This window comes from Syngnathus leptorhynchus, chromosome 3 (genome assembly GCF_054491065.1).
Source record: "Syngnathus leptorhynchus isolate UIUO chromosome 3, UIUO_Slep, whole genome shotgun sequence".
Lineage (NCBI taxonomy): Eukaryota > Metazoa > Chordata > Actinopteri > Syngnathiformes > Syngnathidae > Syngnathus > Syngnathus leptorhynchus.
This window is the reverse complement of record NC_141197.1, coordinates 5935579-5954649: the sequence shown is the minus strand read 5'-3', so window position 1 is coordinate 5954649 and position 19071 is coordinate 5935579. Positions and strand designations below refer to the sequence as shown.

Here is a 19071-nt window from a genome sequence, read left to right as displayed (position 1 = left end):
GGGGACAAGCGGTACAGAAAATGGATGGATGGATGGATGGATGGATGGATGGATGGATGGATGGATGGATGGATAGATGGATGGATGGATGGATGGATGGATGGATGGATGGATGGATGGATGGATGGATGGATGGACGGACAGTCGGATGGATGGAATGCTCTTTATTTTCGTGAAATTGTCAGTAATTTAACACATCCGTTTTTCCAGGGTTCATTTTAAATGCATTTATTTCAATATTGTTGTAGTACTTGACAACTACTTCATATATATGAAAAAAAAATGAACTAAAACGAAGCATTGATGGCAAAAACATACCCGCTCTCAAACTTATCAAAACTGACTACATTTAAACAGCAAATCAAAACAAACTCAAACAAACTAAAAATAAATGAAAAAGGCCAAACTATTAGAACACTAGTGTACAGTACACATATCCAAAAAGTCTACAAAAAAAAACATGTATCCAACTTGAAATTGGTTTTGATTATTTGGTGCTTGCATGAAAATGTATCTCATGCGTTCATTTTGGTGTCTTTTCCCCATTGGATGATTTTGGCATATGCCATGTACTATCCTGCTAACTAGAGTGTAAAATAAGTATTTCAATGGTACCCATTTGGTTACATGTTCTTGTAGAACAGACATTTTGATATTTTCCAGATCATATGGAACATTTTGCATGTTTCCTTGAAATTATTACTCACTTTGTCATTATATCATACAAAACAGATTTTTCTTCCAATGACATTTTGTCTTTTTTCAATGGAGACAGCCTGAAAACAGTGGCTGTCAATATATACACTTGTGTTTTATAATGTCCCTCATATTATGTGTGCAGTTGCACATTGTCACGCTTAACATGCCCACTCTGACAACTATCAACTGATATAAAAACATAAAAACATTCAAGATATATTTTCAAACAGTGCACAGTCAGGCAGTTAATTGAATCTTGTTAAGCGATGGTTCACCACTGTGTTCAAGCTCACATATTTTGCTGTTTTCATTTACATTTTCTGCTTGCCGCAAATTAACAAAAAGTGTGGGCGCTTGACCAATGACTAATACAGTGGAGCCTCAGTTTTCGAACGTCCAGGTTCTCGAACAATTCCGTATTCGAACACAAAATTCGAGATGTCGGACGAAATTCGGTTGTCGAACCTCGCGAGATGAGCCAAGAGGACCCGCATGCCAACTGACTCCGTTCGTTATTACAATCTCGTTACTCTGAGGATTGCATCAACTCTAATCAAGTCTCCAAATGAAGCAAGTGGGAGCAGTAAAGCCATCCTAAAACACAAAGACGCTCCTAAAGCAATGCGACATGGAGCGCCAGCCCGGCGCGCTGCGGACAGTTGCGCGATCGGACCAAATTAAGCTCCCTGCGCACTGAGGTCCACTTAAATTTTGGAAAGTCCATTAGGACTTTCAAAATATTTTCAAAATTTTAGGGACCGCTCTGTCACAATAATGCAACCAGCGCGGTGCAGTTTGCATCTTCTCAAACTCACTTTATGGTGTTGATCTTGACTCTTATTTCAAATATTGCAACATTGATGCGCCAGAGTATTTGTGGCACATTAGATTATGAAATAATTCACATTACTCCCACCATATTTTAAAAAGACTAATGTAGCCTGTTTCAAAATGGTTTAGTATTATCAAAAACTGCTCGTCTTATTTTGAAGTCTGGAAACAGATGTTGCACGGCATGTTGCATTCAAACGACTGCGGCACTTTAGAGCAGGCGCAGGCCGACCTGGAGGGAGAGACGGAGGAAAAGTTAGTCAAGATGGCAAAACCCTCAGACCCAGAGTAAAGGGGCACCGCTCCCCCCAAAAGATTGCGCCTGTCGCCCCTCTTCAGACAAAGCCAACGGTGCAAACTGCGCAATAAGGTAAATATATTCAAGTTTATCCCGTCCTTACGGATCACAGTCGTCTCATATTTTCCGAGTGGATTGCCAATTTGTTGTCCTCGTTTTTATATATATTTTTGTTTAACTCTTTCGCGAATAACACGTTTGCTACCTGTTGACGCAGCAGGCATTTAGGAATCACCTACCGAGTACTGTATTCGCGACTATGCCGTCAAGATACAGTTGCGTATGATAACCTAAAATACTTTTAACACAAAGTCATTGATGTAACGCGGTGACTCCATGTGGACCTTGTTAAGGGATAACTTGTATTTATTCATCGGGCACTGGCATATACCCCCCCCCCCCACACACACACACACATACACACACACACACACACACACACACACACACACACACACACACACACACACACACACACACACACACACACACACACACACACACACACACACACGCACACACTCCCTCAGTGGTCACTCCTTGTGTGCTGATGAAGCAAAGTGACAGGTTTAGAAAGCTAACACTAGCCTGTGGGCAGCGTCGGCGACTGACTCGAGCTTCTTAACACGCGGCCACTTTTCAGCCTCCACGCAAGCCAAAGTACATGTTTATAAAACAACCCCGTCATTTAAAATAAGGCAGCGGAAGTTACTCCAGCCCCTACCAGCTTGCACACTTACGCACGCACACACACACAATCTCACACACTCTCACACACACTCCTGCCTGCGTTTGTCTCTAAACCGACCGGCGTCCTTCCTGTGGGTCATTCCGGGATGCAACGCCAGGAGTAGCCGACAGACCGCTGTATTTTTAGGAATGGGTGGATACCAGAAGCAAAAATAATTTATTTTTGTTCTGGCAATGAATACCATGAGCTTAAACGTACGGGCGACGGCGAGGAGACGACCTATAAATGCCCATTTACAGCAGCTCGCTTCCAAAGTGTGCATGGCTGAAAGAACAGGGACACTGTCGAGTTTTCATAGAAAGGACTGGGGGTTATATGAGTCCCACTTAACTATTCACCTCCTTTAATATTTTTTTACAGGCCCTCAAGGGGTTCATTGAAGATGGTGCCTGTGGTGCAGGATCTAATGTGACATATTGCGAAGTGGAAAGTTAACTCATCAAATATCAATTCCTCTGTGGGTGAGTAATTATCTGAGGGCAAATTATAACACCCAGCAGCGATAGAAGCACTTGCATCCTCTCACTGGAAGACAGATCTCGTCCAGAAGGAATACTTTGTGGATCAACACGTGTTGGCACTAACAAGACCACCGTCTTGCTGCTGCCAGAGCTAAGAATGGCCTTGCGCAGCTTCAGCTAACTCCATCCAACACTTATAGATCTCAAGAAACTTAGTTTTTGTCCAGAACGTCAGTGGAAAGTTTAGGGAAGATATATCTGGGAGTCCCTTCTCTCCCCCTACAGCCCCTCCCAAACCAAAAAAAAAAAGCTGCTTTGGGAAACCCGGCAGCACTGCTGTTACCTCACCCCTCCTGCCGCCCCTCTCCCAGACCATGATGTTTCGCGATCAGGTGGGCATACTAGCCAGCTGGTTCAAAGGGTGGAATGAGTGTGAGCAGACAGTGGCTCTGCTGTCTTTGCTGAAGAGGGTGAGCCGGACCCAAGCTCGTTTCCTGCAGCTCTGTCTGGAGCACTCCCTCGCAGACTGCACGGAGCTCCAGGTTCTGGAGGCAGATGCCAACAATTCAGGTAGGTCAGCCACCCTCTCTGGAAAAAAAAAAATACCGCAACTATCTCCAGTCTCCAAGATATGCTTTGTAACAGTGTAAATGTCAATGATAACAGTACTGTTGCGCTTTGTTTTGTTGGGTAAAAACAATGAATTTGTAGGTGCTTTGACAGCAGCCTAGTACAGTTTTGTTCAAATGTTTTCACACTCTTACTATGGACTGTTTTTCAACTTCTAGTTGCGGCATTCATTCAATTACTGGTATGTGTTAATCACAATGTTCAGTTGGCTTATGAGATAATTGGGTTCTTATGAACTCTGCCTGGCAACAAAAGCTGCGACTGACCATTATTTCAATAATTGTTTAATCTGTCTATTATTTTGTCAATTAATTAATAAATTAGATTATTCAGTTGATTATTTTGTCAATTCATCAATTGCATAAAAAATCAAATTCCATAACTTCATTCATAAACAGAACATCATTCCAAATTGGTAGTGCATGATAAAATGCACAAACATAAATTAATTTTGATTTATTCACTGATTTGGTCCATCATGTGTGAGAAATTGGGCAGAGTAAAAGAGTAAAAGCAGAATGTTTCCATGTTTTATTTTGAGTCAACACAAAGAAAATCAGTCTGTCAGTAAGTCATGGAGGACTGTAAATATCAGAAAACAGTGTTAAAGTTCTGTTAAAGTTCTAGGATGATCAAAATAATTAGATAATCGTTTTGTCGTCAATTCATGGATTAATCCTGCCCCTTCAACATAGCTATCGATCAAACTTGCCCAAAAAAGCATTAAGGAACTGAACTCTTTTTAATTTTGCCTATTTAAAACTTTCAACAACAAATGTAGCTTATTTTTCAGACTATAAGTCGATCCGGAGTACAAGTTGCACCAACAATAAAATGCATAATAAAGAAGAAAATGACATTTATAGATTGCATTTTTGGGGGAAATGTATTTGATCAAATCCAGCACCAAAACAGTCATGTCATCTTGAAAGGCAATTTAAAATAAAAATAGAATAGAGGCAACAACTGGCTGAATAACTGTACAGTATGCTAACGTTACATGACACATAAACAACAAACTAAGAACGTGCCTGGTAGTTTAACATAACATGTTAAGAGTTATTTAGATAGCTATAGCATAAATAACATACTAACAAGTTTACCAAACCATCCCTCTCACTCCAAATCGCTAAATCCAATGAAATCTTCATCCTGTGTCACTTAAAACAACTCTGCTAACACTGGAGGGAGAAGATTCCTCTTCTACGTCGCTTACGTCAGACTCATCATCAGTTACATTTCCCATTATTCCGCAGGCCTAGAGCGCCCTCTTCCAGTTTATAGTGAAAATAACATGTGAAATGATATAATAATATGTTAATAATTTCACACATAAGTTGCTCCTGAGTATAAGTCACACCCCCAGCCAAACTATGAAAAAAAAACTGCGACTTATAGTCCGGAAAATACGGTACAGTTGTAGATGACCACTATGTATCCCACAAGATTTTGGTTATGATACAGAATGTTTACATGCACCATAAAAATCTGTTCAACATTGGTAGCAGTAGCCTGTGATTGGGTTACCTTAAAAAAACATATTCCATGTATTTCTGGAAGTGTACTAATTTACTGTCGTGCTCCTCACAGTATCCGTATCTGTAAAGTAATTGCCCCAAAGGCCCTCATGGGAAGATCTGGCTAAGTTTTGTTGCACCAGACTGTGTGTGGCCATGGAAACCAACCCTGGCAACTTATGTGTCTCATGAAAAATTGAAGGAAGCGCGACTGCTGCTGCAATGTAGGGCTGGTGTCGTACCTATGGCAACATCTGCGCGACACACATATGCTGGCTCGCGCGTTGTTTTTAGAGAAAGCGGGCATTACTTGGGTGGCATAACATGATAACGTCTCTGGGCTGTGATTCACACACAATTGTGTGCAACATGGAGTGAAGCAAATTGTATGTGGTAATCTACATCAGTGTTTTCCAACCACTGTGATGCGGCACACTGGTGTGGTGGGAGAAATATTCAGCTGTGCCGTGGGAAATTGTCCAACAATCATTAAGGAGTGCATTGTAAACAGGTTCGCCAAACCACTGGTTAGTTAGCGCAAGGCCAGGTCAGCCACTTGCTAATCGCGCATACGTGGCTAATCGGAAAATCTTGAGACTTCATGTTGTGTCGGTCTCATTGTGCTGCATCGGCACATATTTAGTTAATGTGTGTGCTGCTGTGTGCTTTTGATAACAGTGACGCTCTGACGGCTGAGGTGTGTTTGCGGACTGAAGAAAATCCCAGCATGTAGTTTGACCCGAGAACCTGGATTGTGCATTTTCCACCAACATAAAGTAGTCAAGTCGTGACATCTTCTCTGTAATAAGCACTCAGCTGCTGCCAGCACAGCAGGGCGTCTTTAAATGTGACTTTGTTCTTATTGGTGCAATATTTATAGAGCTAGTCTAAAACAATAAAAACAGTCAAGTTGATTCTTTTGGATTTTCATCACAATCACTTTCAATAGTTTATTCCTTACACTGTCTAATACTGTCTCTTTTATTAGAAAAAAGAAATCCAATTTTAAAAAATCTCGATTTTTTTTAATTAAAAAAAATCTTTTTTTTTTTATAAAAAAATTTTTTTTTTTCATAAAAAAAAATCTTTTTTTTTTTTTAAATAAAAAAATCTTTTTTCAAGTAAAATATTCAACTCACAACGTTCACAACGTCTTGTCGTAACATAATAAATTTTAATATAGAACCTGGTGTAACGCGGAACAAATTTTTGGTAGTGGTGTGCCACAAGATATCCTCCAAAAAAAAGGTTGGGAAAAAATAACCTACATAGAAAGAAACATGAACAAGAGCCACTCTTAACTTAACATGGATCTGAATGCCCCTTCCTGCACAGCTTTACTTTTTGCTGTAGAAAGAGGCTTGTTTGGTGTTTTGGAATAGCATTACAAAGATTGACATCACTGCTTTGTTGGAAATTACCCTATGAAAAAGCTTGCAAAGTCATGTTTTTACGCCAGCCGTGGTAGTTGGAGACTGACTGTTTACATCAGTCTGATTGATGTCAGTTGTCAACGGAGGTACTGGTTACTCAGTTGGTGTCATGAGAAAAAAAGGTTAAATAGTTCCAAGTGACATGCATGACAGAAGGTCTGTTATTTTTTACTATTCAGCACCACATTTGATCACAATTGCTGGAAGATTGTTTCATTTATTCTCTTCCAATATCCATTGCGTAGGGGGCCTGGGGCCAAATCCCAGCTGTGTACACCCTGGACTGTCTGAGAGATTGGTCTGTATCTTTTTGCTTGTGAATTCTAGTAAATGTGCTTTAATTAAAAAGTGCATTTCTTCATGAGCCCTCAACGTGAGAAAAGTCAGTGTCTGATTCACACATTACTCACAAGGAGTAATTGGTGGCTTAGTATCATGATCATTGATCAAGAATGCTTCCTCAAGAATGGATGCTAGGGATGGATGACATAGCATCAGGATTAATTGGTAGTTTTGTATCTTTCGCAAGAATGCCTCGTCAGGACTGAGGGGAAACGGTGAGTCGAATCAGCAAACCACCAATTGCTGGAGGCCCACTTTCCCATTTGTGCAATACCAACATCCATCCATCCATTCATTTTCTACACCACTTGTCCCCCACAGGGGTCGCGGGCGCAATACCAACACATCTTTTAAAATATTTCTAACAAGACAAAGCCACACTGAAGATTGGTGCCGTAGAAATGAGAATTTTGGAATTATCATCACAAAGTGCACAATCCTGGTATCAAAATTCTTGCTTGACCGGGTAAGGGTTAAACTGCAGCTGGCAATCTTGGTCTGTGTAGAAGAGCGTAACTATTTGGAAAGCCCTGTACAAATGAATGGAATCCTCCGTGGCCTACTTTTGAGCAACTGAGAAGCTTCCTTGTTTGGTGACCCAAGGATTGTCTCAACTGATGGATATACAATTTTACGTACACAATTTACTGAGTACATTTCTATACATCAGCTTTGTTTAATTTCTTAATAGAGCGGAAATAAAATAGTTTTTACGGTAATATTTCAGTTCTGACCTTAAGATAAAAGGTTCACACTCAATGACAAAGTCATCTGCATCTTTCCATTAACGACGGTCACACCATTATCTTAAAACTGACAACGCATTTTGGCTAAATACACATTGACAAACCTCAAAGCTTCTGGGAAAATGTCTTCTGGACAGATGAAGAATGACTTGAGTGTTCTGGCACAATAATCACATTGGCTCTGTTTGTAGGCGCAAAATTGAAGCATACAAGGAAAAGAACGGACGAAGCTCATTCATGTTTTGCAGCTGCTTTGCAATATCCAGTAGCACCCTGAATCTCTGCACTTAATGAGAATGAGACTATCAAGCCTTCTGGAGTGAAATGTGCTGCCTTGTGTCAGAGTGCCTGGTCATTGCTGCTTGTCATAGGCTTTCCAAACAGGAAAATTTCCTAATGTGGATAAAAAACACACACGATTTGATGAGAAATGAAACATCATCATACAAATTTGAAGTAAGGTTGTTTCAATGCAACTGATGTTGCAGCCTACAGTACTATCCGATACTGAAATCGATCAGATACGATACCAACAAGAAGGATACAATACTTTTAGTATGAAATGTTAAGAGAAACTTCATTAAGTGACGCTATTCCAGCAATTGCCAGCAACAGTAAATATGAGAAAATATGACACATTTTTAATAATTTCAACCTCAAACATGAAAATGTACTGCATTTGAATAAAATAAATACAAAATAAATTAAAGGACCCTGACACATAACCCTAATAAAGTCAATAAAAACAAATTATACTCATTGAAGTGCAAAAATTTCACGCTTACTTCAGTACATTCAGAATAACACCATTCAAACACTTACATATGCATACATGCATACATGCATACATACATTGCATGCATACATTTATACGTACGTACGTACATACACTTTTTGTCATTTTGCCTTGTTCTGCTCATTACTGTCGACTGAAAATGACATCTCGGTGCCTAAGGACTCAGCCTGTGAGTGAAACATGACCAAACCCAGGAAACAGGTAAGCTCATTACTTCAGCCCTTAGGCAATGTCATGTCATTTTCAATTGACAGCAAGTGGCAATACAAGGCAAAATGCAAAATAGTAGCCCCTGAGATGGATACAAATGGGTGGATTTTTATGCTTAATTAATATTCCACAATGTGATAGTAATCAGAATACCGTGTTTAGACTAGCCGAGGCGCATAGAACATATTGTAAAAACAGACTTGACTTCCTCTTTAACCAAATAACCTTGTTCTATTAGGAGTGGTGCCAATTTTGAGTGTGTAATTGTCTGAGAGATTCATAAAATGGTTACTGTACAATGTTGGGAATACTGCCTAGGAATGTGGGCAGGTCTGAGCACTGTGCTCAAGAAGAGGAGCTTTCCAGAATTTAGGTGGCAAAATACATAGTGGAAAAGAAAAGCGGGTTCCGCTCTCAGTTGAGTGAGTGTCTCAAAGGCGGGAGAGTGAAAGGCAGAGTAGGTGGGGCAAAGAAGGGAAAAGATGATGTGTGTACCACTGGTGTAGTTAGAAAGGGGCTGCAGGGGCATTAGCAATCCCACCCAAAATATTTTTGGGGCCTTTGGGTATTTACTGATTTTTCAGGAACTTATTTTCAACATTACATGCCTTCTTTAAGGTTAAAAGCTTTTGTTTGTTTATTTATTTAGAACATTTGAAAAGAAATACAGGAAAAAAGTGAAAATACAGAAAATGATAACTCCATAGTACAATAGAACATGAAAAAGAATGATATTGCATTATAATTTTCCCTTTAGAATAAATTCATATTTGTTCGAAGGGAGCAGAAGGAAGCCTAAGCTTATCTGAGTACTCTACTCATAAAAGCCATGAATGATGCAATAAATTTCCACGGTATTTTCGTCGCTTTAAATTGGCTACCATTGCGTAAAAATTACAGACAAGGTAGAGACGGAGCATTAGTATCGATTTGTGACAAAAAATGAAATGTATGATATTTGGACAAAACAGGTTTCTACCGAAGAGTGACAATCTTTTTTCAAATTTAGAAAAATGTTTGGGATTTGTAAATGATTGTTTTGCGCACCCCCTGAGATATCCATGCCCAACCCCCCAAGGCAAAAAAATACTAGCTACGCCAGTACTGATGTCTCTTTCAGCTTGAATTTTCACAGGTCATTCAGTCATTCCTCTCATTGTCGCGAAATACGACTGTTTAATTTCAAAGCTAGAATGGTTCTTTTTCTAGATCTCAAGTTTTTCATACTCATGTACAACAAAAGCAGTGTGTTGTTTAATATTGGCCTGTTTTTGAGTTTGTAGAGTATTTTTAGTTTTACCAACTTAATATTATGAAGCGTCCTGACTCGTCACGACCTAAACGTCTCTACTTTCACTACTTCTGCATTGAAGTGCTGGGTGTAATGGTACACTTGTTGACGCTGGTTCTATACACACAGTCTATTGATTGGTCCACAGAATTTTTGTGCTGTAAGCTCTACTTCCTTCAAGAGGTAGCATTTGAGAGAAAACGCTTCTCTCTTTTGGACACCAAAGTATTTCACAGCACCCACGCATTAGCAAACAGTTTATTTCTGGAAATTGACAGCTACTTCTGTGAACTCATACTGAACCTCAGGAATGGGGACAGACAGCCTGCCAAAACGACCAGAGGGGAAAATGAAATAAGGCCTGTCTCTTGCTGTTTCTATACTAAAGGCCCCTTTTGTCAGTTGTGTATGTATTGAGAGAAAATAAGCTTGGCTACTGTTAATACTCTGCACTGGTGGAAATAACCATGCAGCAGCGATGCACATTTACGTAGAGAGTGAATGAGGCGGAGTGAGGGAAAGGTAATCGCCCTTCTTTTGATGGCAGGAATTTGCAACGTGATTATATAATCATGACATCCTGTCTCAGCTGAGATTGAGCAAGAGGCAGGTGAAGACGTGAATTTGAATTTAAAATTTTTAAAGGATCTTGTGCGTTTTTTGAAACAATTCTGACATCTACTGATAAAAAGTATGGGGAACCTTTGGTCAAAAAGCACAAAGAAAAAAGGTTTACACTTAAGGCTCTGAACTTCCTTTTAGAACAATCTGGTTGAAGTCATGCAAATGAGCCACTGCTTACTTCGCCCACTTATATAATTCCAAGTATAGAGTTTGTGAACATTATGACTGGAGGCTATTCTCTTAAAAGCCAGCGTTTGAAGATAAAGGCTAACCTCTATACAGATCAGGTAAAACTATCATTTTTACTCTTAACAGTTACAGAAATAAATTTTGAATCGTGTAGATTTAAAATGATTGAAGAAGAGAGATGTCAATGGTTCGCTGACTGCGATTTCTTGTTGAGTTGAGGTTACTCTCGCCCAGCCCTGGCAGAATTGAGGTTCATTCACATTCTCAGCATATCTGGGACTGCTACTTTCAGAGCCCCCACAGGTAGACCACAAATCAACTGTTCTTCCTTCTTCCCCCACTGTGCTCGATCAAGTCTTCCAGCACTAGTTAATCCGGCAGCAGGAGAGCACAGGGGATGTTGACGATACACTTAAGAGGAAATGGGAAGTGATGGGAGGAGTGAGGCATAGAAAAGAATTGTTCTCCATTCAGCAGCCGTGTACTACAAGGAAACCTCCCCGGCTGAGACAAAAAAATCAGAAACAAACCAATATAATATTAGTTTATTGTCACCAAAATGCACAAATGAGGTTATAAATTCATCAGTACAGTATTTGAAAAATATCGAATGATTACCAGTTGCCGTAAATCCATATTTCAAGTGGGCAGTCTGGCATTGTCTAACTAAGAAATGTGCCTTTCTTTTTCTTCTTGCTCTTGCATTGAATCTTCACTGGGCCTTTTCTTCATCGCAAAGAAACTTTCCAAATACGTACATCTGTTTTTTTTTTTTACTCATTTTGGTAGCCTGTAAATTTACTGAGTCAATTTGACATGCATCAAAAGTCAGTTCCAGACGATGTAACTGAGAAAATCCAGTCACAACAAGTGTTATAAGGATTCGTTCTTTCATTTGTGCAAGCCGCCGTGGCCCAGTCCAAGGTGGTGCGGCCCGGTAGTTGGGGACCACTTGATGATAGCACACATCTCTGGAACAGGAAGCTGCTGTGAACAGTAGCTGTGATGATGCCTTTCCTTTTCCGCTAGAAGCGAAACACAAATATTTTGTCACCGCCAGGTGCATCCCGCTGTGGTTTAAGAAAAAGGACAACCTTGTCTTTCTCCCTTGAGGCACGTATGTATTCACATTTGGACCCATATATTCCAAAATACTGACTCTTGAGACTATAACAAGTCTACACATCCCTATTCAGATGTCAAGTTTGATAATAAATAAATAAATGAATAAAAATCCTGAAACCAAGATCAAATAATTTGATTAAAGTCTGTGTCTCCTGTTCAAGTAGACACATTATGGCTGGGTGTACAAAGGACTTGTTGAGGAAGAGTAACAAAATCGCCTGCTGATAAACTGCCTGGCAGTTTCATACTCCCCCCCCCTTACTCCATATCACCTATCTGTCATGACTGATGCTGCTCAATTAGATGGATACTTACAGATGATCTTTCATTGATTTCTTCCCCCTCAATATTACTATTCCAGTCCACCGCTGTACATATTTTTTTAATTCATACAAATTCAACAATTTAGACAAAAGATTCTCCCTGCATCTTTCGTTCAGATTTAATTTTGTATAATTACCGTCGATCTGGTTCTAACGCCTCATGATTTTTGTTATGTGGAAGATCATGAATATCAAATATTTTGAATAAATTACTGAAATTATGTTGAGTAAAATTGTCACGTCTTTTGTTCTAATCAAAAACTTTGTTGTATTGCATTTTTGCCCGATTCATTGTGAATCTGTTAAAAAAAACAAATTCTTGTGTGAAAAAGTTCAGGAGACTGGTCTGCAACCCAGTTTGTCATTAGGTCACGCTAAGGTCGAGGACAGATTCTCTCACTCTCTCTCTTTCACACCTTCTATGCGGTTTTGTTATCTTTTGCTTTTTTTCCTCAAACCTTCCTGTGCTGATTACGCTGATTGCGTACTAACCCTAACCCTGTCAACAGAATCATGTTCACATAGTCTTGCAATAGCTACGGGATAACCTTAAGATACGCCTCCCTTATCTATTTGTTTCATAATGAACACTACATTGCTTTTAATTTCTAATTGAATTATTGTCATTACTTTGTTTTGTTCTTTATTTCTTTTAATTGTCGGACCACCTTACAATTAGCATGGCGAGACCTTTAGTCCGCTCAGTTTTCTATTTCCTGTTGTCTTGCACAGGGTAAGCATTATACATGACTGATCTAAGAAATAGTTACATGTGCCAGGAAATAATTTAGTAATTGTCAGTCATAACTCAATGCTTAAGGGGAAATAGAATCTGTCATAGAGGGGTCATGTCAGTTGGCAACATAAGCAAAGTCGATGTTTGCTTATTTGCTTGTCTTGTAATTTTAAAATTTAGTTTTGTCATTTTTACATGATTTAATCTTCTCCACTTTCCCAACATTACATATTGTCCTTTTGATTAAAGTAAAAATTGTTTTTCTAAAATTATATTTGGCGAGGGATTCAATTAAATTCTGTTTGATTTAGTTTGGTTCCACGTTTTCGATAAAGCGTAACAGCAGTCACCAATCATGCCAAAACCACTTGCAATCTGTATCATGTAAGTGAACACGCAATTGACAAAACACGTCTGCTATTTGAGATCTTAGCAAATCAGACCCATCGACTTTCCAAAGCAAATATGCCTGACGGGATTTTGTCATCATTGTAGTGTTCAAGGCTAATTTTGTGGCGCCTTTAGTACTTTAGCACCTTGTACTGTTGTTTAATTACTTGTGCTGAAGTCATTGTGTATGAGTGTTTGTTAGTAAGTTCAGCTGTGGGTCCGTTAGGAATCACTGCATTCTTCAGCAACAGGCTCTGTGGTATGCCAGCACATTCCCCACTGCTGAGCTGGAGAATCCACTCGGAAAGCAGCGACGGGAACTTTTCCTTTCTGTCTCCTCCCACTCTTCTAAAACGCTTTTCAACTTCGTTCTCCTTAAATCACCCTCACCACTAACCTTTCACGTTTTCTGCTTACCCAACATCCCCTAATTTGTATTTTTGGACTTCTTTGGCTTTGACTGGCCTTATAATGTGTTTTCATGAAAAAAAATATTTCAGGACTTTAAGAAATCGCATATTATTCGTTTAAGTTACTCTTTCCTAAATTAAATCTGCAGTCTCTTATTGTTGGTTGGAGAATGGAACTGGCTGTTTCGGATGTGGTGTTGAATCAACAATAGCTCGAAAGAGTAGCCAGCAGTGGGATGAAGTAAGCCACTTGCATGTTTGTTTTGCTAACAGGAGAATCACAGGACAGAGTTTTGACGACACACACGAGTGCACGTGCATGCGCGCACGCACGCGTACGCACACACACACACACACACACACACACACACACACACACACACACACACACACACACACACACAGCTTAGTGTAACAAGTTCAAACAGAAATGATTGATTGAATACCTTTTTAATTAAGTTTAGATCGAAATAAAGTACAGCAAATCACCTAATTTACAGGCTGAGGCAAACTATTTGTGAATGGGGTCTACTGAGGTCACGCGTGACAGCTGATATGTCTTTTTCTATTATGAAATATGAATGTGCCATAGATCTTGGACCATATATTATTTTTGTTAACATCTAATTTGTCTAAAAGTTCATAAAAGCACCAATGTGGATTGAATTCTCTGACACTTGGCATAGCAAAGACAAACTATACTGTCTGTCTCTCTTTCCATGTGTAATGATCAAAAGCCTTCCCGTCAGTTGTAAAAATGCTTTCATCGTTCTCTCATAGATATTTTGGGAATTATTCCTGTTTTTCCAACACCGTCACCCAACTGGAAAAATGGCCTCAAACATATTTAAAAGAATCATATTGGTTTCAAGACTTTGCGGGTTACATAAAATAATTGCAAAGCAGGCAGGATTTTGCCCGCAACTCTTGGCTTTGTTATATGTTATGTGCCCAAGAGGGGGGGTCAGTGTAAATAAAGTGCCAGGTCAGAATAGCACATACAATCAGTTTTTGCATTGTCCATTATGATATGCTGTTTTCACTTGTGAACAAATGACTTTGTCTGACATATTGGTGATTTCTGTGTATCTAACTTTCTGTTTCAGTATTTCTTCTCGGTCATGCTCCTGTGACTCATCAGTTCCGAGCAGGCTCCGGTTTCTGTCTTACACAGAGCAAACCACATAATTTGTCTTGCTGAATTGCCTCAATATAAGTTTTCCCTATTTGAGTTTTGTTTTACTGATTGTTGGCATACATTTGATCTAGTGGGAAAAAACTTGACTAGGTTAATTATCCAATATTGGCATCTTGAGGTGGATGAGTTTACAGAGATGAGCGCTGAGTTATGCTTCTTACTTATATTTTCATTACGTAGCCACGCCTTATTTCTCTTTCTTCAATCTCCTGTTAACACTTATCCCTTCGGGGTCGGGGTGTGAGCAAAATGCATTCTTCAACTATTTGCCGCACACAAAAAACTGCTTCATGGTGGTGACTTTGAAAGTTCTTTACGCCTGTTGCAACTGAATAGGAATGCTTACTACTTCCAGTCGCCATTGTGTTGATTTGTTGACGAATCTGTCTTGACTTGAACTTTAAGATGATTTCTAGAGCTTGCTCACTTGGTCATTTTTATTTCAAGAGTATGCCACTGCTAAATATATTTGGCTCAGCTTGTGTAAAACCTTTTGGGAAGGTGTTGCATCTTTAAAAATGTGTAAGTCTAAATTTCAATTTTGTCAAAACCAGGGAGCTGAAAAAGTCATTTGACATTGACATATGAATACCCCTGGCAATACCAACTTATGGTCACCTACTCTTTATCTTCCTGGTCTCATCGGAAAGTAAATAAAATTTTGAATATTGACTCTGCTTATAGTCTGATGGAGATTTTGCTTGTCACAATGAGTGTACAGTTTGATGAAGAAGCATTGTCTAGCTTATCTTGTGTACCCTGTGACAGTGCTATGTTTTACCATTATTGTTTTAAAAATGATGTGTCTCTTATTTGGATGGGCATACCAGAAAGCGGGTTATGTGAAAACTCTGAGTAAGTTAACTCTAAAAGAACCACTGGTGTAGTGAAACACAGGCACCATGAATTCGATTCCCACATTTGTCGGTGTCTGATTTTGTTGTTGTTTTTAAACCCTTTTCCGGCTTTATATCTCCAACCTCACACATCGCAGAAGAGCACTCACACCAGAGCAAACTTTTTTGCATAGCACTGCGTTCTTTTGCAAACTGAGGTTTTCTTTATAATATCAGGGATGCAAAGCATTACTTTTTTTCTGTTGGCTGAACAGAACTCAATGCTTGTTTTAAAATAGTATTTTATTGAGTGTTGGTGTAGGCTACAGCATCACATTTTAAATGACTTCAATAGGTATAGAACATAAATGCGTTTGTGTCAAGTGTTAATCCACAAAGTGTAGAATTAAGTGAAAGGGCCTCGGAAAATGTATTATTATTTGAAATAGCCACTGAATTATCATTTTTGTTCAAATTAATATTGGCTTTGTATAATAGTCCATTCAAATTCATTAATTAAAATCAGAGTGAGGTGCAATCACAGCCTGCTTCCTGCTTTTTTCTCCTGTTGGATTGTACCTAAATGAAAATCAGATTTCATTCCTATTTAAAGTCATAACTATAGGCTATGCTACTATCTTATGGTTAAACAAAATCAATAAAATGGTACGATCAAACTTGCGCATCGGGCAGCAATGGTGAAAAATATATTCGTACTCGCCTTAGGCTTGCATAAGGACCTCCAACTCCATTGTGGTAAAATAAGGTGATCTGTTTTTCCTCAGTTGTCATGCTGACTTGTGGTATCAGGGCTCGCTTGATGATGGCTTTTTATAGTGTTTGTGCACACACGTAACTCCAGAACTCAGAGTTGATTGAACTAATGGAACCGAATACTCAGAGTCTCCCATCTCAGAGTAAGTCAACTCAGAGTTCAGGGATAGACTCAGAGTATGTTGAACCTGCTTTCCGAAATACCCCCTTGGTCTTCCTATCGTTTTCTTGGTGTTCACCTAGCGTAACCTCTATTCTGTAGTTTTGATCAAGAACTCCTCTGCAAAGTAAATTGTGATCCATTCATTCCTGCTGCTTGGAAGTTGTTGCCTTCTTTACAGATCTCTTCATGTTTTCATCCGTTCCGCTGATGTTTTCCTTGATTACGTACTCGACTCTTGTTACATAGTGCAGTGAGTGCACTAATATTTTTTTCCCTCTTGGCTGTGGTCAAGTTTTGAGCAATAGCTCTGATTGATTTTCAAAACCTAAATCTGAAACTTAGCATAGACAGTCCCAGCTATTTCTAGTTTAATGAATAATGTAACGGGACACAACTGGTCAACACACATGCAAGTCAAGTTTCAATAATTTTGTGCATATGAAAATGGGTGTGTTCAAATTAAGTTGTGTATCATAGTCAGTTGGAAATACCTCGAAATATACTTTCAAATATTGATCTCTTGTTGCGTTTTTATATTTTTATGTAAAAAAAGTAAATAATGAAGCAAATGTTTAATACTAAATGCTGATGTCCTGACTATATTTTTGCCAATTTTCTTTGTCACTTCCCTCTAAACAGGGGTGGCAAACTCATTGTTGTTGCGGGCCGTAGTTATGGTTTTTCTTTAGAAATGGATGGGCACTCATATGATCACATACATACAACAAAATCCAAATAAATTAAATTAATAGTCAACAATTTTCCCATTTATTTTGCAAGTGGGATTGTAGCAAACATTCATTGCTGTAGCTATAGCTGTTATTCAAAGGAAGACAATTTAGGAATTTTAACAAGGAACCAGCATAAATTGCTTTTGCGGGCAACAAAATGATTTAGCGGGCCGTATCTCTAAAACATCCTTATGCCAACTATAAGTTTACTTGTTCTCAAAATCTCAATATGGTAGAGGTTTATGCGATGCTATGTATACTACTAATGATTTCCAGACGTTCGACAAAAAGAAAAATTGTGTTTGCAACTTGCTTCATTGAAAGGAATGAAGAACTGAATCATCACTGGAGTAACTGTCGCCCCTCCCTTTTCCCATCCCACCTCACAACAGGCCAAAATGTCACTTTTTGAAGAATAACAAGCCACTTTTTGAAGAGTGACTAGTTGACAACTAATGTTAAATGCACATCCGGTCTCGACAAGTAGAATTATTTGCCAGGGTTAAAAGTTCAACTATATGTAATGTATGCATGACTTAACCATTGATTTCTCCTCCTTGGAAAATAGATGAGTAATAGTTTCTATGTTTTCTATAGGGACATTTTCAATGTCAAGAAGGAAAAGCCAATGCAATTCAAAATGCTTCAATAGCCTCAATTTCTACAGACATTTTTGGACTGAATAGGATTATATTTGGAAACATGTATGACTCTGTTCACATTATTTTCACATCAAACCTTTTCTGGAAAAACTAGACGAGCTGCCTGCGTTCTTAAGATCTGCATGGTTAGAGTAGTAGAACGAGACTAGTAATTGAGTTTTCAAAGCATAGATTTTTTTTGGGTCATTCCTTTGAAGGCTTATTCTGAAATGATTTAGTCCCATCTCTCAAAGGACAAAATGAATGTGAACCTTGTTTGGAAGGCTTCACTGTCCGAGGGTTTCCATGTGCCTCATCGGTGCTGCAGCTGTCCTCTCAAGTAGGAGAGAGTGAGCTGTGTTACCACAAAGTAGAGCATGACTTGAGGATATCTTTGGACATAGCGGCAGATGCATTTTCTAGTTTCAAGCATAGAGACAAGACCATTGGGTGGAGAATGACAGTAGTGCTCTTACTCATGCAGTCACTTATATCCCAAGCTGGAAGGAATTAGGGCTGTAGTCTTGTTCGCTCATGTTTTTATCTTTTTTAAGGGCTTCTCCTTTTGGTATCTATAGCTCTTATCTAAGATCGAGGATCATGCCGCGGCCTTTTGATAGCCAACAATAGCGCCATTACCTCAGAAATTATGTATAGTACAGTCTTCTTTTGTCGAATACTTGGCAGGCATGTTTTGAGAGCAAAAATAAAAAGTCTGTCATCTTTTCATTTTCACTTTCATTTATTTTTAGCTGTGTTCGACACTTGCCCAGGCATCATCTGATAAACTGAAACATTAGATTCTACAGGATAGCCAATATTGTTTTTATGTTTTGTTTGTTTGTCTTATATTTGAATGGGACAATTTTGACATAACAATCTGGACCAGTGGTTGTTAACCTTGTTGGAGGTACCGAACCCCACCA

General features: G+C 38.9%; 1 protein-coding gene across 6 annotated transcripts in view; it reads left to right on the top strand.

Moving 5' to 3' along the window:
* Nucleotides 1-1743: 1743 nt before the first annotated feature.
* The window catches only part of samd4a (sterile alpha motif domain containing 4A), a 40559-nt gene continuing 23231 nt past the window's right edge, over nt 1744-19071 (top strand). For 5 of the 6 annotated variants that reach the window (XM_085906799.1, XM_085906802.1, XM_085906801.1 and 2 more), the window contains exons 1-2: nt 1744-1900; nt 2940-3610. In XM_085906799.1, coding sequence (XP_085762925.1) covers nt 3415-3610 — 196 coding nt within the window. In that variant the 5' untranslated portion in view covers nt 1744-1900; nt 2940-3414. The remainder of the gene's footprint in view (nt 1901-2939; nt 3611-19071) is intronic. The other variant, XM_085906798.1, reaches the window with a different exon arrangement.